The sequence below is a fragment of the Bipolaris oryzae genome, assembly GCF_000523455.1.
Source record: "Bipolaris oryzae ATCC 44560 unplaced genomic scaffold scaffold_231, whole genome shotgun sequence".
Taxonomy (NCBI): Eukaryota; Fungi; Ascomycota; class Dothideomycetes; order Pleosporales; family Pleosporaceae; genus Bipolaris; species Bipolaris oryzae.
This window is the reverse complement of record NW_006911507.1, coordinates 1-22,198: the sequence shown is the minus strand read 5'-3', so window position 1 is coordinate 22,198 and position 22,198 is coordinate 1. Positions and strand designations below refer to the sequence as shown.

Genomic DNA, 22,198 nt, shown 5'->3' with positions numbered 1-22,198 from the left:
GGCCATGACGTGCATATCCAAGTAACATACTATATAACAATAACGCCTTTGAGAAAGTCTCAGCCTAGACCTTGAAGTAAACCTTTAGTCCAAGACCTCCCACTACTATAACTACTTCTGCTTAGCAAGAATAGAATCTACAGCGCCCTTTGCCAAGTCCCTTAGTGTACTCTGCATCAGCTCAAGAATACTAATCTCATACCCAAGTTGCTGCTTGGTCCAATTCCTCAGTTCAATGCCTACCAAACTATCCAATCCAATAGAGCTCAGTGACTCATCAATGTCCATGTCATCAACAGCCCGCATCAGGAATCCGAACAGTGTCTTGCCGATTTCCTTGGCTACATATTCAACGCTTTCATCGGATGCAGAACTCAGGCCGGATATGTAGGCCTTCAGATTGGATGATGTAGAGGACACGGAACTATTCTCCACATCAAGCGTTCGTGAGATGGCGAAACGGCGATCGTACTTCCAGATCACGCGATTGTTGGGGTCGTACATTGAGAGAGTAGCGCGGACGCCTGGAGCAAACTGGCCCTGGTTCGAGAAGCCATCGCCCTTCCAAGTCAAAGCAGGGCTTGAGCGGGAGATGGCAAGCCTCACGATATCGAAGATATCCTTCTCAGTCAATGTGGTGGTTGACTGTGATTTGAAGTAATCGAGCAAGTTTTCGGTCGAGGCGACGAACCCAACGTCCTCCATGACACCCAAGTCGATGACGGAAGCGGGAAGCCCAAGACTGTGGCGATACTGCGTGAAAGCGTCGAGGAAGGCGTTTGCTGCTGCGTAATTTGCCTGGCCAATTTGACCCATCAAGCCGCTTATCGAAGAGAACATGACGAAGAAATCAACGTCAGGTATTGCGTGGTGTAGGTTCCACGTGCCGGTGACTTTGGGCTCAGTGGCTGCCTTCCATGCATCCCAGGTCATTGATCCAATGGCTTGATCTTTCAGCACCATGGCAAGCTGGATGACACCACGGATAGGCTTTGTAGCTGTCTTAGCCGCATGCTTGACCAAGTCGAGATCCGCAGCCGATCCTGCCAATACCTGCACAGAGCATCCGAGAACCTCAAGCTCTTGGAGGAAGTGCTCATTCTTTGATGACCTCCCGGAACGCGAGATGAATATGAGGTGTTTGGCTCCATTGAGAACGAGCGACAGAGCGATGGAGCGACCAATACCTCCCAGACCACCAACCAGCAGATATGAGTAATCTGGATGGACGTCGAGTTTGGGATGTTGTTTCTTGCAGGTGATGTCCTTGAACACTTTGGGATCTTCAGGCATAGTAACCGTGATCTTGCCTATGTGTGTGCCCTTTTGCATGTAACGGAATGCCTCTGCAATCTCTGTTACGCCAAAGTTCTTGATTGGCTGGATCGGTTGAATATGTCCTGCGGACCTCAACTCAGCTATCTCGCGAAGGAGTCTTCCACACAAATCTGGCCGCGAATCCTGGATATGGTGAGCATCCAAGCCGATGAAGCTGCGGTTGTCTGTGAAGCCGATGAGGTCTATTTTCCCGTGCCCGTAGAAGTCGCGCTTTCCGATTTCAATCATCGCACCAAAGCCGCCAATGCACTGCCAGGTTTCGTGTAAAATTTCACCAGCGAGAGAATTGAGAGCAATGTCGACACCACGTCCGTTGGTAGCTGCAAGGATTTCTGTGCGGAAGGCGTTGCTGTGAGAGTCGAAGATTTGCTCACGTGGAATCCCAAAGTTGTTGACAAGGAACTCGACCTTTTCCTCAGTGCCAACTGTTGCGAAGATCTAGGAAGAGTTAGAAAGATTAAAAGAAAGGCGCGCAGAGTCATTACCTTGGCACCAATCATCTTGGCGATGTTGATGGCTGAGATACCTACACCTCCAGCAGCAGAGTGAATCAGGATCGTCTATACCATGTTAGCGAGTTTTCCGATCTCTGCTCTAGCAAAAATACTTACGTCACCCTTATTTAATCGGCGAGCATGTCGCAAAGCAAATATCACCGTCAGATAGGTAGTAGGCATCGTAGCCGCCTCAACCATGGTCAAATTATCTGGGACTTTAGCGAAGAGCACGGCTTTGTTGAGTACGCGGTTCGAGTAGCTTTGAGGAACCATGCCAAAGACGCGATCGCCAACTTTGAATTCTGTAACTTCTGAACCAACTTCAGTCACGATGGCAGAACATTCTCCTCCAAGATCGCTACTATCAATGAGGCCTTGCGTTTGGACGATATCCTGGATATTTTAGTGAGTGTATTGATAAAGAGATGTTTCGGACTTACCCTAAAGTTCACGCCCACGGTATGCGGACGAACAGCGATTTCGTCGGGCCCACATGGTCGACTGACAGCTACATTGTCCTCCCAGCGCAAGCCATTGATGGAGCCCTTCTGGCCGATACAGAGATGCTTGTTCTCGATCTCTTCGGCAGCTTTCTCAAGTTCATCCTTAACGGAGATCCAATGATACCTCGGCAGATGAATAACTCCGTTTTTGATAGCAAATTCAAAGTCAGGCTCCATATCATCGTCAGGCGGTGGGCTGTTAATCTTTTCATAGACCTGAACGACCCTCTGTGAGCTGCTAGGGGCGTTTACTTCATCGATCTCAAGGGTTGTAATGCTGATCTTCTTCTCTGAGCGGAGAGTACGCACGAAGCCAAGAGACATGGCAAAACCAGGCTCCGTTGCGCCCATGGATGCTGTTTGCGTAATCCAGAGCCAATTTTCAGCGCCCATTCTGCCGACCATCTCAATCCAGTACTCGAAATCGGACTGTTTTATGTCGTGGAAGAAAGGTGAATCAAGCTCTAAAAAGGAAACGACATCCTGATTGACGGGGAGAGGGCTTCCAAAGGGTACTGGCTGAACCGAGTGACCATTGGCCTCGAAAGTGGCCCGGTACGACTCTAACCGTGCATCGAAATCTCCACGATACAAAAAGGAAACACTTTTCCTGGCGGGCGTCGGTTGGACAAGTGAAGAGATCATGGTGGCGGATATTTGGAATGGCGGCGTGGTATCGTACCATTTCGCGTCCACACCAGTGAAGCCAGCGGCCTTGAGCTCAAGATTCCATCTGTCTGGAGTCATGTATGGCTCATCCACGCGACCATCTTCCTCACCAAGCCACCAACCAGAGAAACCAGCCATGATGAAGTTGACCCACTTGGCGGGCATATCCATCTCCTGGAGCATCAGTCGGCCGCCAGGGTGTAGCAGCTTCTTCACCCGCGCCAGAGTTTCTTGAATCGAAGGCGTCGCATGAAGAACATTTGCTGCGATGATGAGGTCGTACGAGCCTTCTTCAAACCCTTGTGTCAGCGGGTCCTTACTGATGTCAAGGACTGAATACTCAATGCCCTGGTATTCCTTGAAATGCTCTTTCGCGGCGACAAAGAACCCAGCTGAGATATCTGTATAGTCGTATCTGGAATACAAACGCTCTCCAAATTCGGAAATGAGTCCTTGAAGCAAGTTCGTGGTGGTACCTCCAGTACCAGCTCCGATCTCAAGAATCTTCATCGTTGGTTTACAATGACCAAGGACCTCTAAAAGAGGAGCATAGTCCCAGCACAAGTTGAAAAAGGCATAGATCTGCATCAAGATGTTATCCTCCATGAGGTAGACAATGTTCTCTGCAGTGCCTTCAAGAAGGGCCTTTGCATTCTCATGGACTCGTCGAATTGCCGTTTCCATAGCGGGCGTCAACTTAGATGCTGCAAGCTCCTGTTGCAGCTCACGAACCAAGGCATTGCGCTTGTCTTCAGAAAGAGAAGCTAGTTGAGGGCCCTCGGGGAGGATAACGTGATCACCTCGAGATACCTTGTCAACATACGATTTGAGCCATGTTCGGAACTTCTTTCCATGAGGTAGTTTGACTTCCTCAACGCTGTCCATAATCTTGACAGTATCAATCGCACGGAGGAAGAAATACTTCTCGAGCTGGGCAGTAGGCTGTGTTATGTTGACTGGCGCGCGAACGAGATCCTCAAGATCCAAGAAATCAACATCAGGCTTCCAAACGACCTGAACAGTGTTCTTTAGCTCCTCTTTTTGCTCTTCACTTTCGCCTAGAGGCGAAAATTTGAGGCCCTTCATCTCGCAAACAAGCTTGCCGTCAGCTGTGCCTAGTGAACTACCACACCAGGATCCCATCAAGTCTTGCCAAGCCTTAGTCGTCACTCTGATCTCCTTCATACCTCCGGAGATATAGAGTTCCCCAATATATGTAGGCATACTAAGTTGGTTGAACAGTGACGGGTTGCCTTGGTACATGGAGACAGTCATTGGCTGGAGCAGATTGTCCAATATGCGTGGATGCACTTCGTAGAAGGACCCGGTTTCATCCGAAAAGTTGTCAACAGTGCACACTGCTTCGTGTGCGATCGGATTCGCTGAGATGTCTCGCATGTTTCTGAAGGCAGGACCGTACGTGAATCCAATTCTTTCCATAATCCGGTACCAACCATCGGCTGAGACCTTTCTCAGATAGTCAGGCTGAGGTTCCGGCCGCATATTCGGACGACCTGGGCCTGCTTTTGCCTGCCCTGAGCAGTGCTCACTCCAGGTGGAGCCGTTGAATGAAGTGATACGGAAGTCCCACCAGTCCGTATCGATGGTCGTGGTGATTTTTGAGCGCTTGAAAGTGGTGACGACATCGACGGGCCGGGTGTCATTGACGATCATAGCACTACGAATCGAAAATTCACGAAGAGAGTAATCAGAGCGTCCTGAAAGCTGTCTGATAGCTTCACCTGCCATGGAAACGTATCCAACAGCAGGAAATACGGTATCAGAGCCAATGACATGGTCGCGTATCCAAGGCACGTCGCCAAGACGCAAGACTTTTCTCCAGGTAGGCATAAGGTGACTACTTCCGGGCAACCGTACACCGAGTGTTTCATGTGGAAGGAAGCTCCGGCTCTTCCACTCACTGCACATGCGGCTTTCAGCCCAGAACTTGACCGAATGGTCCCAGGAGTAGGTCGGAAGATCAGTCAACACTGAGCCGGTAGGGTATAGGGCGTTCAGATCGACATTGATGTTGTTTCTCCAAAGATTTCCGACAGCATTATACACGGACTCGGTATCATCCTGACCGCGCGCCAAACTAGAGACGTAGGACAAGTTCGCATTGTCGGCGGCGAAGATTTGACGAAGAGGCCCAGCAAGGGCTGAATGGGGCCCAATCTCGAGGAAAACTGGGTTTTCCAGGTCAGACTTAATGATGTTGCGGACTGCTGTGCTGAACAACACTGGGTTCTCAAGGTTGCTTCGCCAGTATGACGGGGTGAATGTGTTTGCCGAATTGATGACCTCACCAGTAACTGATGAGAAGAAGGGAATGTCGGGTTGATTGGTTGCCGAAACATCTGAAAGGGCCTTTTCATATTCATCGCCAAAGACTTGCATGTGATCTAGGTTGGTTAGCAGTGTTGATTATATGAACAATGCTGGGGTTTACTTACGAGAATGATAGGCATTGTCGACTTGCAGAGGGCGCACAAAGACATCAGGTGATTCCTCGCGAAGGTTGGCGATGAATTCCTCAACTGCATTGCGGTCGCCAGAAATTGTAGTTGAACTTGGACTGTTCTCACACGCAACCACTACTCCTGGCTTTAAAAGCTTTCGGACCTGATCCGGACCAAGTCCTACAGCGGCCATTGCTCCCTCAGCCAGCTTTTTGCTAGTGATCAGGCCTCTGAAGTAAGCTGCGAGGACTGCTTCCTTCTTTGTAAGTCCATTCGTCGCATATGCTGCGGCGATCTCTCCGCTTGAATGGCCGACGACAGCATCGGGCTTGACGTTCCACGTACGGAAGAGGTCGACCAGAGCGATTTGGATGACAGTGCACAATGGCTGAGAAAATTCCGCTTTTGAGATCTGGCTTCGCATTTTTGACTTGCTCAGTTCCTCTGCGCAAATCTTGTTAGCAGTTTTTTCATTCGATGAGCAGAGTTTCCATACCGAGTATGTTCCACGATGGCGGGGTGTGGCATTCTTGCAAGATTTTGTTCATCTCCTGTATATTTTCTTTGACGGAAGGAAAGTCTTCTATCAAGTCCTTTCCCATCTCCGCCCACTGAGCGCCCTGACCAGTGAATACAAAAACAGTGGATCGATTAGTCATTTTGGTTCTCAAGGATGGTAGAGCCACAAGGGGCTCTTCGCCGTCGGAAACGCAGAAGGTGCGGTGCTCATGGTGCTCCCTCCGCGTACCGAGTGTATACGCAATATCGCCCAGTCGCGATGAGCCGTGTTTCTGAATATATTCTGCGTGCTTATCAATTGATTTTTGAAGAGAGAGGTCACTCTTCGCAGTGAACAGAAGCAGGGAAAGCCTCGGCTTTTGCTCGGCGGATAGCAACTTCGGTCTATTCACTCCATGAGCAGCTGCTGATTCCAAGATAACCTAAGCCTCTCATTAGCCCAATAATCACTAGTGAGGTAAATTTTAGGAAGATATACGTGTGCATTCATCCCGCCAATACCGAAAGAGTTTACTGATGCTCTCTCTAGACGATCCGATGGCCACTTCATGCATTCAGTAGGGACCTTGAGGTTTGCTTCTTTCCAAGGAACTAGAATTTCTCAATCAGCATATACTTTAATGAAGGGCTTGATCTCATACTCTTCGGATTAGGTGTTTCAAAGTTTACGTTTGGTGGGATGATCTGGTGCTCCATTGATAAGATGGCCTTGATGACTGACGTGTTTCCACTCGCGCCTTCCGAGTGCCCAATGTTGGATTTGACCTACAGACTTCAGTATTTTCTTTGGGGGAGGAGTATTTGGTCACTTACTGATCCAATTATCATGCCATCCTTGCCGAAAACTCGAGCCACAGCGCCGACCTCAATTGGGTCACCGACGGCAGTGCCCGTTCCGTGGCACTCAAAAAATCCGGTTTTGTTGAAATCTTCCTCTGGAATTCCTGCAGCACGGTATGCGTGCCTAATCAGAGCCTCGTGAGCGACCGTATTGGGTTGGGTGATTCCCGGTGTTTTGCCGTCGTCGTTGCAAACAGTTGACCGGATGATCGCGCGGATGGGATTCCCGTCCCTCAGAGCGTCGTCCAAACGCTTCACAAGGAGGGAAGATACAGCCTCTCCTCTTCCATAGCCGGTTGCCTTTGCATCAAATGAGCGGCACCGTCCGTCCGCAGAATTAACTCCCTGCGCGGCCAGCGCGCAGGATAGAGCAGGGCTCATGATGAGGTTGGCACCTCCAACGATTGCAGCCTCACAATCTCCAGCATTCAGTGCCTTGACTGCCTGATCAAGACATACCAATGATGCAGAGCATCCTGTCTTAATTGTCATACTACTCTTTGTTAGCTATCGTCGGACGTACGAGGATATCCGGTATGTACCTAGGCCCAGTCCAATCGAATTCATGCGAAACACGGTTACCTGGAACTTAGTTAGCTTGGACTCAGAAGGATTTTGGGGACACAACATACTTCCAAAGAGATCCAAGTGGCCTGTGAGAGATAGGAATTCATGAGGTTCTGAATCCTTCGATTGCATTTCGACATAATCGTCGGCAAACATGCCCACGTAAACACCTACCTTCTTGCCTCTAAAGTTACTCTCTCCAGCATTCTCAAGTGCCTCGTATGTAGTCTCCAACAGGATCCTATGTTGTGGGTCGACCTTGGCAATCTGTGCCGCTGACATTGAAAAAAAGCTTCCATCGAAGTCTGCTGGATCAATGCTTCCCAGAAAGTTCCCCTTATTGGCCTTTGTGGTGCCAGGCCGCCCGTGTGGATCGCAGAAGCCTTCGCTGTTCCATCGACTTGACGGAATATCGATCATTCCTTCACGCTGGTTGATAAGTAAGTCCCAGAAAGCCTCGCTATTATGACAATTTCCTGGTAACCGCATTCCCATCCCGACTATAGCTATCGGCATGGGTATATGTGATGATTTGCTTGTGGGAGTTGAAAATCTGATCTGTAAGCGAAGTACCCAAGCAGGGGATGTGTCTTACCCATCAGGAGAACTATTTGCATCGCTTCCAGTAACACGAACATACCCATCTTGAAGATTGTCAGGTGTGCTAGGGTTCTCCATTATGAGCAATGTAGGAGATGTGATTGATGAAACTAAATTGTGAAGGCAAGATGTTGAAATGAACTTGTTTGCAATTCAAAGATCAAGTATTGTATGCCTCTTATAAGCCCTCTAACTCTCAACACACGGCCGTGTACCTACGATTGACCCCCACATCAACCAACAGCCGAGTGACTGCGGTTCCCCGCATGAACGGATTACCAGTGTTGGGGGCCGTGAGATTCGGCGCAAACAGGGTGTGCACGCTCCTACGCACGACTATCTTCAGCTTTGTGTGAATTGCCGTCATGTTGCCTAGCGCTTACTTAGCCATTTGATAGGTTACTGTACTTGGACTCTAGGACTAGTAGCTACTAACTACTGACTATACGCACGGGCTTCGGACTCGCACCAGGATATCGAAGGATCTGCGAGTAAGTCAGCTCGTGAAACAGGGTGCGGAGGGGGCCGTCAAAAGTGCATGCATACGCTAGAGTTCCTTGGCACCTTGGATCAATAGACAGCTTTTGCGTACGCATCTCGGCGCTGGGTATGCCAAGGAATGCACTAGTAAGCTTGAGAAACAGACCATAGAGGCAGTTATCATTAATGCCTAGCATAGTTAGACGGTAGTCTTGAAGTAGCAGCTGACCATTCCAATTAATCATGAAAATTATAGATAAAGCGTATAGAGGGCTGAATGCAATCTCCGTTCTCAGGAAATGTGCGCGGGAGTAGGATTCCAGACATGCTGCAGGATGATTTTGCATTGCCGAGGGACAGTACCATTTTCCAGTTTGGTTGGTTGCACGGCAGCTCCCTTGCATACAGCCCTCGCTTATCCAACAGGTTCATGTAAATTATGCGTTTTCAATTTACAGGGGTTTCGTAATTGCCTCGGCGCAAGTAGAACAATGAGCTGCTGCGCCCTTTGCCTCGCCCGCTAGTAGATGTCTTGGATTTCCTCAACTTTTTCTCTTCGGACCAAATCAGCCTAGAGTCGCAGTAGCCGTCGGGTCTGCTTTTGTTTCAATCAAATCATCATGATGGACACTAAATCTGTATCGAATTTACCTCATCCGGAAGTAGAAGTAGCAGGCTTGGATTGGGACGACGTAAGCAATGTTGACAATCCCCAAAACTGGCCAACATGGAAGAAAATTCTCCACAGCGCAATCCCAGCTGTGTACGGCCTTGCGCTGTATGTTTTTACATACTGTCTCCTAGGAGCAGACTGACAGTCTCTTGTAGCACCATGGGGACTTCGACATACGTTGCAGGCGTGTTACTTGTCATGAAACAATTCGACATAAGCAGAACTGTCGCACTACTCCCTATTGTCGTTTACACCATTGGATTTTCTCTTGGCCCACTCGTCGCCGCTCCTATATCCGAAATTTATGGTCGCCTTATTGTATATCGATTCTGCCTCCCGATGCTGATGGTGTTCAACATCATCGCAGCTGCGTCTAATAATTTGACTGTACTCATCGTCTTTCGCTTCCTCGCAGGCTTTGGTGGGTCGGGTGTGCTGGCTGTGGGTGCAGGTACTGTTGCGGATATATGGAGTCAAAGGCAGGCCGGCTTGGTCGCGTTGACGTACATCCTCGCTCCCTTTCTTGGACCTACTCTTGGGCCTCTTATTGGTGCGTACATTATTGACCAATATGATAATGACTGGAAATGGTCTATTTGGGTCATTCCGATCCTGTGCGCACCAATAGCTGCCTCTCTGTTATTCATGCAAGAGACCTCCAAGAGTAGGATCATCTATCTCAAGTCCAGCAAAACAGTACAAGCTACCCAGGAAGTACCCATCACACAAAGAATCGGTCTCGCCATGTTGCGCCCGCTACACATGATCTTGTTGGAGGTATGTCAACTCGATTCCCATCAGCCTTTCAGCAATCTAACATGAGAAAAAAGCCGCTCGCCTTTTTTCTCAGTCTTTATACTGGTTTCAACTTCGCCATGATCTTTTCATTCTTTGGCTCTTATTCCTACGTATACAGTAGGGTCTATGGATTCAACCTGAAAGAAATTGGGTTGACGTACATCGGACTCATTGTCGGATATCTTCTCGCTCTTGTTACGGTTGGATATTTTGATCGCAAAAAATACCAGCCAGAATCCCAGAAAACTAATGGACGAGTTGCACCAGAGCATCGCCTCTATGCAGCCATGTTTGGTAGCTTTCTTCTACCTGTGGGACTTTTTGTAAGTGAACATGGGCGTTGCCCATTCCCTGCATCTTAGTTGTGACTATCACTGATACAAGTATGAATCTCTAGTGGTTTGCATGGACACCACGTGAATCAGTTCATTGGATTGTCCCGGTATTAGCTGGCGTACCTTTTGGCTGGGGAACGCTAGCCGTCTTCCTTGCATCTGTGACCTACCTCATGGATACATATCAAGCGACGAATGGTGCTTCAGCTATAGCTGCTAATGGATTTCTGCGGTTCATCTTGGGAGCCATATTTCCTCTTTTTACAATCCAGATGTATGAAAATTTGGGTATTCATTGGGCAGGAAGCATCTTTGCATTCATCAGTCTCGCATTGATTCCGGTGCCTTGGGTTTTCTTTTGGAAAGGAAAGGATCTTAGAAAAAGAAGCTCTTACGAAACCTGCAGTTATTGAAGAGGAGGATAGTATAGGAGCCTTCGCTATGGTACTCTGAAACAAGGCATACAAGACCAACTCATGGGGATCTATATAGTCCCCTTCACGCTAGGGAAACATTGGCTATGTGTGTAAAATACATAGTCCTATCCGAACCCGGGGTAACTCCAAGTTTATGCATAGGTCACAAGTAGGCATTGAAGGAGACTTAGCCTTTCTTATCGTCAATTGATATCATAAGAGCTCACAAGCATTGGCCAATTTTAGGTACTTTGTCTCTGTAATTTACTCCTTTAATAAAAACTATGTAGGAAGTGTGATCAAGAAAGCGAAAAGCAACGCATGATGAAGAGGCACTATCCTCACATTTACACACTGTGTCTCATCATCATATACTGCGTTATCTCTAACAAATGTTGCATTTCTTCTACGAAAAACCATTCCTGTTCTTCACTGAGAATCTCAAGAAAGGACATGTACTTATATCTTTTGGTTTACAAGAAGAATGTCCCCATGCCTATGCACAGTCATAACTCCAGAGTTCCTCAAACAATCACCGTCCAATCTTTCTTGTTCACAAATCTAAACCACCATAAACTGTAACTATCTAATGCATCAAGTCAGCAAAAGTGACACACGTTGAATGTATTACTCACTCCACGGGTACATCGTATGATTCCATCCTTTTTTAGTCACGTAGTAAGTATTGCAAGCCGAACCCCAAACGCCTTTACGACAAGCCTCTTGCACCTTGTTCACATATTTGCTCTCCGCTTCAGCCGTCACCTCGACTTGAGTCACCTTTCCCTGAATAAGTGGCGTTATAACATTCAAAATCAGCTCGACGGTAGCTTCGATGTACCAAATCACTGAGTTGTGACTATGAGAATCAGTTAGTTGATATTTTGATGGACAAACTCTCAAGTTGTGATTACCCAGATGCCATATTTGGGCCCCGAATTGTGAAAAAGTTGGGGAAGTTGTGCATCGCGATGCCTTTGTAACAGCTAGGGCCACCAGCAACAGCCCAGTGCTTCTCAGGTGTATTACCGTCCCGTCCTATGAGTGGAAGTTTGAAAGTCTCGGACTCAAAACCATGGGCGAGAAGTAGCATGTCGCAGGCATACTCTTTTCCAGACCTTGTAACGACTGACTTCTCGCGAAGAAATGCAATTTCATCTTGAACCAAGAGTAATTTGGGATTTTTGAGACATCCCAGGTAGTCTGAAGCGAAGACAAGTCGCTTGCATCCCGGTCGATACTGAGAAGGTTAGCAGGAAGGAAACGAAAACATTAAGACAAACGAACCGAGGGTGTGAGGAGGTCATAGTACTCTTCGGGCACTTGGAACTTTCTCAGATGATTCTTGCTGATTTGCGGGATTCTATTCCCAACAACATGAAAGAAGGCCTCTGTGATCGCAAAGAGTGTAGTACGAAGTACTGTGAATAGAAAGGGCACATAGGCCAGTAGAGTCAACATCGCAGCTGGTAATGCTGGGTTCGGTCGATGCAATATCCATTGCGGCGCCTTTCATACACTCAGCATCTCTTCCCATGTCCATTCTTAGTCACTTACTCGTTGTATCTGTGTACACTCTTTGACGTCTTCCAGAATACTAGGAATTAACTGGACAGCAGTACCTATCACTGATCAGCAATTGCTATTAGCTTGGACTGACGTTTAGTTTACTCCCGTTTCCCAAAACCACCACACTCTTCCCCTTGACGTCGATGTCGCTAGTCCACAGACTTGAATGTACGATCTTCCCTTTGAATATGTCCTTTCCTTGTACGTCAAGCTGCTTGGGATCGACTAAATGGCCTGTCGCACTGATGAGTACCTTGCACATTTGAGTAAGGGTCTCGCCCGTGGCGCAATCGCGCAAAACAACTCGCCAGCATCTCGTTTCTGGCATCCACACACTTCCCTCCCAGCTGATCCCAAACTTCATATGGGGAATAACATTGTATCGATCAGCAACCTTCTCCATATAGTCGTGCAGCTCATTCCAAATGGGAAATGTACGTGTGAACCTTGGCTCTGGCGCGAATGAGATTTGATACGCCGCCCCAAATACGTCTGCCGATGCCCCCGGGTCTTTCTAAGTTAACATAGTTGGCTTTGATGATGAATTTGCTATAGGAACTCACATCGATTATGATGCCATGTCCCACCCAGGCCAGCGTTTCTTTCATACATGATGAAATCGTTAAACTGGAGTTTGCGCTTCAATTGGCAAGCCATTACCAGACCGCCAAATCCGCATCCAATGATAACAACCTCCCGAAAAGGTACGGTAGAGGACGGCTTTTCCATTAGGGCAACGATATTCCTGAATACTATTGAATTTGGTTGATGTAGCGCAACAACTTCAATGACTTAAAATGCGCAACATGAATGGAGACCAATACATAGTTTTGGAGATTACCCGCCAATGTCAATTCAAGTCCTAGTTATTTACTGTATTATATCAGGTGAGCGGGATTGGTAAGAAAATGATGGCAACTGATAGGATGGGTCGCAGCTAACAACATAGGCTGCAGCCCGGCGTTTCCGAGAAGGACTCTTGCAACGAGGCGTTTCCAAAAGAATTGTCGCAGCAAGGCAATCCAACGAAGGATTGATGCGCCAAGTATTGATTAAGGCCAACCGCGCTGCATTATCCTAACTCAGAGCGATAACGATTAGCGAAACGTAGATCAATGGCCGAGCGGTCTCGTCAGATGTTGGATACGTAGCTGGACATGACTCTTCGGCAACCGAAAATCCATGTTTCAGGTACTAGGAGATACGAGGCGTCCGACTATGCTCGGGTATCTCGTATTCTCTACTACCTCGGTATCATCGAATACCTCGCATCCCCTGCAAAGAGTAACTAGTAAAAACGGACCGAATTGTGTAAGAAAGATAGCCGAGTTAGATTGCGGGGTACACCTCGTTAGCGGGGTAACGCCTTATGCATGAACGCGTGGATGTTTACCCTATCTTTCAGGCTTACTATCGTAAGCGCTCGTATCTCTGAAACACCGAAGTCAGTACTTACATTCAGCTATCAATTCCAAGCTGGGAAATACGTCAAATCAAACACGAAAACTGCGGGGAGGCGAAAGCCCTGGTATCACGACTCAGTACTACAGGATTACGTGCCATGGGGTTAGTTGATTACCTGATGAGCAGGGCTGACATGGGCAGGCTTGCCTGAAACTACGCTACGAAATACGTACTAACGTCACTTAACTCTACACTATTGCTGAAGGTAATCTTACACTACCTGGCGGATAACTTTGTACTATTCTATAGACGCGGAACTTTGTCACGATTTATGTTTGCTAAACATCTTTCAAACCAGGAATCCAAATTCTTAGAAGATCTTTAGATAGAGTATGATAGTAAAGGATTTATCTATACCATAGAGTAGAGCTACTTCTATATATAGATTCTGTCACTAGGCTTAGAACAGATACTGCTTACGTGGTATGCAATAGAATATATATATGGGTATCTAATATCAGCATCCGCTTCCCAGAGATAGCACTTCTAACATTCCATCTATACACCATCCTTGTTATACTTATACTTAGCAGCAAATGGCGATATTCTCGTCCCCATTACTTCTCGGAGCAATCATTGTTACTGCTCTTGTTACTTTTAGATCTTATCGAGTCAATGCTGATGCAAGGCGAAGATATGCTCTTCTTGGTGCTGGACCACCCGAGCGTGTGCCCACTAACACGTTTGGTTAGGATTTCAGTTCATATAATTCAAGAGATGACTAACTTGTAGCAGGTCTAGGAATTGCAATTCAGATCTTGCGCGCTCTGAGGAAACACGAATTTTGGCATTGGACAAAAGATGTTTTGGATACCCACAATCATACAGTTGACGTGAAGATGTTTGGGAACAGCATGTACCTGACCGATGATCCTGAGAACATCAAGTACATCCAAGATACCAAGGTGCGCACTCGCAAGTGAAATTACAGCTCACCGGCTGACAGATCACTAGTTTACTCGGTTTGCGAAGTCGAAAGCTCAACATGAAATCTTTAAACACATTCTCGGTGACGCAGTATTCTCAAGTATGACACACCAAACTGTACAGCTGTGAACGCTAATTGCTTTTAAGTGGATGGTGAAGAGTGGAAGCAAGAAATCAGCTTTCTTAAAACACACGTGAGTCGCGCGATGCTTCTCTAGATCGTTTCTCACAGCTGCAGATGAGTCGAATTCGAGATACCGACTTCGAGATCACCGAGAAACATCTGAAGCATGTAATCGATCTTCTTGCCACCCCTGGAACGGACGCATTCGACGCAATCGATCGCTGGCAATTGGATGTCGTGACGCATGTATTTTGCGGACAGTCGACCGATTCATTAACTTCTAATCAGCAACCTTTTCGTGATGCAATGGACGTGCTCCTTGGAATCAATAGCTTCAGGCAAATTATGGGGTTCGTACAGGTTTATCTGTGGTGCATTTTCCATGCTGAACTTCTGTCTAGTCCTGTCGGTGTCTATCTTCGAGATGACTGGCTTGCGCCGCGAGCCACACGTGAGATCGATCGATACTTGGACCAATTCGTCGACAAAGCCAGCGCTAGGAAATATAGTGGCGACCAACCTTGCCTGATTGACGATCTCCTCCGAAAGGGAAAAGGGCGTGGTAATATCAAAAACGCAGTTATATCGACACTACTTGCCGGCAAAGATCCTTCAACCACAACACTCGCATGGGCTTACTACGAAATTGCACGACATCCACATGTGTTTGCGAAAATGAAGGCCGAAGTCAGAGAACAGTAAGAAACCAAGATACTTCACGTCCATTGCACCCCGGCCTTGTTAACATTCTGCAGTGTTGGAGATCGTCTGCCAACTCTAACCGACCTTCACAAAATGAAGTATATACGCAATGTCATCAAAGAAACACTACGCGTCCACCATCCTTGTAAGTTGAAAACTCCCGAGGCTATCAAGACGCTAATTGGTTAGTGGGAATAAATACTCGCGTGCCTGTTGAAGACATAACTTTACCACGGGGTGGAGGTCCCGATGGTAAATCACCAGTGGCTATCTTGGAGGGAACGCAGATTGGTCAGTAGGTTTATGACTCAGCAAACTATTTCTGACATGTTCCTAGTATACGGCCTCTTGTCATTGCAGCATCGAGCTGATCTCGGAGTAAAGGACGTTAGTCAATGGATACCTGAAAGATGGGGTATGTTGATCCTTGTCTTGCTCCAAACCCAACATTATTAGAGAATCTAGTTACTAATTTAGAATAGAGTCATGGAAGCCCAGTAGCCAGTGGGAGTACATTCCTTTCAACCACGGCCCCAGAATCTGCCCTGGACAACAATTTGCAAACTTTCAGATGGAGTATTTCTTTGCTCGACTATGTCAAGAGTTTGAGACCATCACACTTACACCTAAATCTATGCCCCAGGAAGGCAAGGTCAAGATTGAGTTGAATACTAAATTGGCCTATCCGATCTTTGCGGATGCAAAAAGGCGGACAAAGTCTTAAGTGAGTACAAGTGCACGTATTGCACTCTGTATTGTATACCTAAATAGCTCTCCAATATCTCTTCTCTCGTTACAGATTTGACCAGTCATATAAGCTTACGGACAGGCAAATCCGTGAAGATCACATATGCGTGTTGTCCTCATATGAGAGGTAGCGCTTACTCAAGTCTTGTTCTTTCAGTTAAACCTCGGCACATGTGACGCTTCTGACTAGCGTCTCTCTTTTATGCACGGACCTAAATGTCATGTTTTAAATCGAACCAATTCAGCCGTATCATTGATAGGGCAACCAACGGTATTAATAACGTGGCAAAGGCCTGTGTGTGCAAACACTTAAACCTACAGCTCAATCGCATGCCTTGCAAGAGTTCGTACGCTACTGTCATTCTGAAACAGTCATAGAAACGAATTTCATAATGCAGCATATCTCCCACCCGTACGGACTCGATTTTGTACAGCTCTCGCCGAGTGTTTTCTACCGAGAACCGCCAAAAGACGCCAGACCAACTTGGAGAGCGATTTCAAAGGATCCTCATCTGATTGTCGTTGCCACATGGCTCAATGCCTCCCCAACGCAGGTTCACGCTTATTTGTCTAGCTACAAATCCATTTTCCCAACATCTGGCCTACTGCTCATTGCAACAACTACGAAGCATTTCCTTTTCCAGCCGACTGCCCAACGCGTACGCGAACTCGAGCCTGCTCTGAGAATTTTCAAAAACACACAAGTTCAAGAAGAAGTTTTGCTCCATATTTTCTCGAGCGGCGGTACTTGTGCCATTTACCAACTTGCATCTGCGTACAGAGACCAGACATCCCACCCTATTCCGGTATCTAAGATTGTTTTTGACAGCTGCCCGGGCGTTACGTCATACAGCTCTACGGTGGCTGCTTTTTGCGCTTCTCTTCCAAAGAATCCTGTCCTATGGACCATCGGAAACGTGTTCTACCGCATTGTCTTCGGTATCGGGTTGATTGCAGAAACATTCACTAATTGGAAGAACATTGTTAGATGGGCGTACGAAGGACTGAACGAGAAAGCACTGTTTCCTGATTCCGCTGCTCGACTTTATTTGTACAGTTTGGCAGATGAGTTAGTTCCTTGGAAGAGCATCGAACAGCATGCTGATGAAGCACGCAGCATGTGTCAAAAGGTTTGGAGAGTGAGATATACGAGCACGGCTCATGTCTACCATATGTTTCAGGATCGAAGGAAATATTGGGATGCCGTGATAGGTATATGGGATTCAGATTATTTGTCGGCTCCAGGGAGAATTCGTGTGGCGTTTTAGTGAGATTCATATCTAGCTTCCTCGTGGAGTCTACGAATTCAAGAAGCAGTATCATTCTTCTACATGACAACCTCATAACTAGTTTTGCAAAGATGTGAATCTCAATCTTCAGCGAGAAGATCGCATGCCCGCTTTATCATGTCGGTAGTCTCTTGGACCTGGAATAGGTTAGCAATGACTCTCAAATGCGATGCATTCAAACATACAGATGTCTCATCGAATAACCCAAAGTGATGTACCGGAGTGTCCCATATAGCGGCAATAAATTGATGAGGGAAGAAATTCCATCCATTCTTCTGGTCCTTGTACTGATCAACCATGCACCTCACACCCTCTGAGGTTTCTTCGACGATCAGCTTATTCGCGTGAATCAAGACGGCAGGAGCAGGCTCTTCACTCTCGACATCGCCGAGTTGGTCAATGTCGCCTTTCCAGTTTCTGAGAACCCATTCGTCGCAGTCTTCCTTGGACCAATCCATGCAGCGGAGCATGCTCTCCTTCAGATCAGATGGAACATTGTTGAGCACGAGATCGATCGAGACGTCCGCATGGACGGCCTCCGGAGGACCCCAGTATGGGTATATTGTATCTATCAATACTATGCCCTTCACACTCAATTTCGAGCGTCGATTACGAGCTAGCACACGTCCAATGTCGATACCCAACTGGCCACCAAGCGACCAACCTTGATTCATGAGCTGATGCAACACTACTAGAGGCTTTGGGAATGTATACCTCCAACCAAAATCTCTCCCGATGGAACCACAGACTTAATAAGCTTGATATGTTCTTCCACCAAGCCCAAAATTCCCCCCTTCCATTTTGTTTGCGAATAAAACGATGGGTTGTGAATCGCGTAGATAGTGCGGCCGATATTTCGTAGCCTGTAACAATAGGACACTGTTCCACCAGAGTCATGTAAAAGAAAGAGTGGCGCACGGGATGGGTCTCCCTTTTGGATGAGTGCAGGGTTGGTGCGAGCTTCTACAGAAGAAGACATGCTCAGGAAAGATATGGACGTAGGCAGGTACCAGTCCTAGTACTAAACTTTCAAGATTTAAAAACAGTTGTTAATTTCAATTTCAAATTAGAGGAGACAAGGGCCAAAGATGCAAGTGATACGTATCCCAGTTCTTGGTGAACAGCTTCACCACTTTATCCGTGAGCTGAATAAGCATGTCCAGAACACCCCGGATCCTGGGGGCCAATCTTTCTGCCTTGCTGACCGGCAAGCAGGGATTGGAATATTAACTGCCGGAACGGGCCATGCAGCAGAATCATGGTTACGGGGCAATGCGATTACGGAGGCGGGGTCGGTCGGTTGCCTAAAAACTAGGGATCCCACTCCACCCGGTTATGCGCTTTCTCCACGTGTGTAAGTAATCGGCCGAATATACGGTATTAATTCGGTATAAGTACGGCAATTTACAATACTACACGTACTCTAAAGCTTACTAAGAAAGTACTCAAGAAAGTCGATTCGGAGGTACTACTGTTTTCCCCGTATGCCAAGCAATCGACACGCCAATGGCCACGTAACGACTTTGACGGACATACTGCGGGCATTCGTATTGGGCTCATTCCAGCCTTGTACCACTGTCCGCACATTTTACAGTAATCATAGTGATAAAAAGATACATAGGTCTAGGGTTCTAAAACCATTCATGGAATTCTGAATTTACAGTATCGATATGTCATATCTTCTCTACATGGGAGAATGAAACAATAGTAAAAAAGAATGCTCGAGTTAGAGTTTGCGTATTTTAGTACAAACTCTATTTGAAATTTACTTATATGAAGTGTTTCGTTATTTACTACTTCAAGAACATTGAAAGATCATACCAAAATAGAGTGGCTTTAAGCGGCACACGATGATACGATCAACTATCGAATTCCTGGAGATGCTATGGACAGACCTAACACAAGAGAAAATTTCACGTATTGTCTTTACCTCCTGCTGCTTACTATTTGGACGACTACTATGGGCCATTTATTTGTATCCATTGTACTTTAGCCCTTACCTCGCTCTCCCACAAGCCAAGGTGCGTGTATATGCTCAAAGGAAAAAAGAAGAATAAGAAATATTCGCGTATTTCGGGATTTAATTGGGTGGTATTGAGCTGACATCAGAACAGCAGCGCAAATCATGGATAGGCATCATGCTAGAGCCGCTCCAAAACGGTGACAAGGTTCTCGAATATGTTGACAACACGCCCAATCAAGGCATTTTTCGCGCACTCAACCTACTTAATAAAGAAGTGCTGGTGATAACGCGCCCGGAATTTATCAAAGAGATTCCCCAGACGAACGTGTATGACTTTCGCAAAATGGCGAATGTGCAGAATTTTATGAAGGTCCTGCTTGGTGATGGCCTACTCACTGTAGATGGCGAAGAGCACAAGGCAAGTCACTACCATATCATTGGCCTAGGAGATCCAACCGCGTTGTGCATTGATGTAAAGACGAAACTGACGTTGTTTGCAGCAACAACGCAAAGCACTAAATCCAGCATTCTCCGCTAAACATGTTCAACAACTGTATTCTGTCTTTTATTCCAAGACACGCGAGATGGTATCTTGTATCAAAGAAGAGATGGATACCTCACACGCCCAGCAAGGGATCGCTGTGGACATAACTGCGTGGGTTAACAGAGCCGCTTTGGACATCATCGGGACTGCGGCGCTCGGAATTGATTTCAATTCCCTAGCAGATCCGACCAATGAACTGAGTCGTGCTTACCAAGCCATCTTCGAGCCTGACAATACCTCGAACATTATATTCTTGCTCTCAATATTTTTCACGACGTGGACAGTCAAGCTGCTACCGCTGAAGAAGGCGCGCGAGGTTCGAGCAGGCTCTGCGTTTGTGAAGAGATATATTGAAGAAGTGATGACCCGAAAAGTCCGGGAGAATGACGATAATAAAGACACTTACAAAGATATTCTTTCAGTGGCGTCTCAGTATGGCAAGTTATCAACGAATGATCTTGTCAACCAAGCGCGGACTTTTCTGGTGGCGGGGCATGAAACCACAGCGACGGCAATGCAATGGGCGCTTTACACGTTGACCAGGCCAGAGAACCTTCAGGTCCAGCAACGCCTACGAGACGAAATCCACAAACAGCTGCCCCCTCTTGACTCGGAACAGGAAATATCAGCGTACACACTTGGCAAGAACATGCCGTACCTTGACGCTGTGAGCAAAGAGTGTCTAAGGATCTATGGGCCTTCTCCATTCTCCAGGCGAACGGCCGTAAAAGACACTGTACTCTGCGGTATTCCCATCAGGAAAGGCACAAACTTTCTTATTCCGAACTGGGCCATCAACAGGTCGAAGAAGCTTTGGGGAGAGCGTGCGAGGGAGTTCGACCCGGAAAGGTGGCTTCATGGCAACGAAGCTCCGAATGGAGGCGCTGATGCTCTGGCCTTCCAGACATTTTCATCTGGCACCAGGGGTTGCATTGGAAAAAGTAAGATTTCAACTTGCGTTTCAGAGTATTTTCAACACGAAACTAATGAAAAATGCTTCTAGGCTTCGCGTTGGCAGAGTTTAAGATAATGTTGGCTGGCCTTGTGGGCAGCTTTGAGATTGCCAAAGTAGCAGACGAGAAAGAGGTAGAAACAGAATGGGCAATCATTGCTCGGATATACAATGGGTTCAAGGTTGATCTGAAGCCAGTAAGCAACTGGTAACTTAAGTACTCAGATAACCACATAGAATATAGATGCTAAGAATGGTGTAACTGGACTGGTTTTTACTATTTCAATCACTGAATTGCCAATTGCGCAAAAGTCGAGCCTTCTCTTACGCGTTTGTTAATGCGCAAGTAGAAATATCGGGGGCCCAGGATATCTCATCTCTGCAAAGTGGGCTTTGGCAACACTGTCACTTCCGATCACTTCGCTCACATCCACCTTCATTCTATCTGGTGCAACTTGGATTGAAAAAAAGCACCCCAATCGCATCTTGTGGTATTTGAGGGCCAAACAAATTTAAGTAATTTAAAAGCAGAAACGATTGAAGTGCTATCGTTCAGTTCACTGTAGGAACAAAAGACTGCACCTCGATACAACATACACCGGACCTCGATATCGAGAGTAGTAATGGTTCCCAATTATATTTCACTAATGGGATGCCAACACAGATCGCAACCAGGAGCAAGAAGAAGCCGAAGAAGAGAGAATATTTGAAGCCAACGTCGGACAGTGTATTCAGTTTTCCGGTCAAGAATTATAGCATTGTTCAAGATAGAAATGACCTAGTGGCTAAAAACCTGCCGGCTTTCCATGCGGTTATACAAGAGTCATTCGAATTGAGAACAAGTACCCAAAGCGCCCAGGGCGAAGTGATTTATGATGATATCAGCGATGCAGTTGCAGCGTCGTTAATCAACATGGTTGCTACTCATGGCCAAGCAGACGTGCATCGCCATATTCGCCGGCTTTCGTGACCACTGATCATATGGTACTATCATCGCCACTGTTATGCGAGGCTATGCGGAGAAGAACAAAGGATATCACAATAATCGGTTCTATCACATCGCATGACGGGTATAGGAGACTGAAAGAGTTGCTTAGCATAGTGCCGACATCAAGGTGCAATTCTGTATAACGTGACGGATAAGCGAGTCGGTCAGGCAAGCGAGTCGGTCACCCTACCAACTTTGCGCACCTCTGCGGGCATATATCTCAACAACACAA

General features: G+C 46.9%; 8 protein-coding genes across 8 annotated transcripts; 5 read left to right on the top strand and 3 right to left on the bottom strand.

The window, feature by feature from the left end:
* Positions 1-111: 111 nt before the first annotated feature.
* Positions 112-8,073, bottom strand: COCMIDRAFT_9515 (uncharacterized protein; the record flags this gene model as incomplete). Its single annotated transcript, XM_007694651.1, has 12 exons — positions 112-1,776; positions 1,824-1,898; positions 1,950-2,228; positions 2,276-5,412; positions 5,464-5,913; positions 5,966-6,410; positions 6,467-6,579; positions 6,630-6,753; positions 6,802-7,321; positions 7,371-7,410; positions 7,461-7,855; positions 7,991-8,073. The coding sequence occupies 12 exons, from the start codon at positions 8,071-8,073 to the stop codon at positions 112-114; spliced, it is 7,326 nt and encodes a 2,441-aa protein (XP_007692841.1).
* Positions 8,074-9,095: 1,022 nt separating this feature from the next.
* COCMIDRAFT_9514 (uncharacterized protein) lies at positions 9,096-10,694 on the top strand (the record flags this gene model as incomplete). Its single annotated transcript, XM_007694650.1, has 4 exons — positions 9,096-9,253; positions 9,304-9,925; positions 9,979-10,269; positions 10,344-10,694. 4 exons carry the CDS (start codon positions 9,096-9,098, stop codon positions 10,692-10,694), a joined length of 1,422 nt encoding a protein of 473 aa, XP_007692840.1.
* Positions 10,695-11,221: 527 nt separating this feature from the next.
* On the bottom strand, positions 11,222-12,995 carry COCMIDRAFT_108266 (uncharacterized protein; the record flags this gene model as incomplete). Its single annotated transcript, XM_007694649.1, has 7 exons — positions 11,222-11,283; positions 11,333-11,556; positions 11,612-11,937; positions 11,985-12,206; positions 12,255-12,319; positions 12,369-12,776; positions 12,830-12,995. 7 exons carry the CDS (start codon positions 12,993-12,995, stop codon positions 11,222-11,224), a joined length of 1,473 nt encoding a protein of 490 aa, XP_007692839.1.
* Positions 12,996-13,710: 715 nt separating this feature from the next.
* On the top strand, positions 13,711-13,881 carry COCMIDRAFT_108267 (uncharacterized protein; the record flags this gene model as incomplete). Its single annotated transcript, XM_007694648.1, has 1 exon — positions 13,711-13,881. A coding segment is annotated over one exon (171 nt), but the record flags the coding sequence as incomplete, so codon positions are not given.
* Positions 13,882-14,266: 385 nt separating this feature from the next.
* COCMIDRAFT_41061 (uncharacterized protein) lies at positions 14,267-16,207 on the top strand (the record flags this gene model as incomplete). Its single annotated transcript, XM_007694647.1, has 10 exons — positions 14,267-14,417; positions 14,466-14,635; positions 14,685-14,757; positions 14,805-14,851; positions 14,896-15,131; positions 15,183-15,479; positions 15,537-15,628; positions 15,673-15,774; positions 15,821-15,898; positions 15,966-16,207. The coding sequence occupies 10 exons, from the start codon at positions 14,267-14,269 to the stop codon at positions 16,205-16,207; spliced, it is 1,488 nt and encodes a 495-aa protein (XP_007692837.1).
* A 415-nt stretch (positions 16,208-16,622) lies between these two features.
* Positions 16,623-17,498, top strand: COCMIDRAFT_108288 (uncharacterized protein; the record flags this gene model as incomplete). The annotated part of the gene is made up of 1 exon (XM_007694646.1): positions 16,623-17,498. The coding sequence occupies one exon, from the start codon at positions 16,623-16,625 to the stop codon at positions 17,496-17,498; it is 876 nt and encodes a 291-aa protein (XP_007692836.1).
* A 101-nt stretch (positions 17,499-17,599) lies between these two features.
* On the bottom strand, positions 17,600-18,498 carry COCMIDRAFT_30452 (uncharacterized protein; the record flags this gene model as incomplete). The annotated part of the gene is made up of 3 exons (XM_007694645.1): positions 17,600-17,656; positions 17,705-18,183; positions 18,234-18,498. The coding sequence occupies 3 exons, from the start codon at positions 18,496-18,498 to the stop codon at positions 17,600-17,602; spliced, it is 801 nt and encodes a 266-aa protein (XP_007692835.1).
* An 871-nt stretch (positions 18,499-19,369) lies between these two features.
* On the top strand, positions 19,370-21,190 carry COCMIDRAFT_41058 (uncharacterized protein; the record flags this gene model as incomplete). Its single annotated transcript, XM_007694644.1, has 4 exons — positions 19,370-19,540; positions 19,619-19,900; positions 19,983-20,967; positions 21,030-21,190. The coding sequence occupies 4 exons, from the start codon at positions 19,370-19,372 to the stop codon at positions 21,188-21,190; spliced, it is 1,599 nt and encodes a 532-aa protein (XP_007692834.1).
* Positions 21,191-22,198: the final 1,008 nt, after the last annotated feature.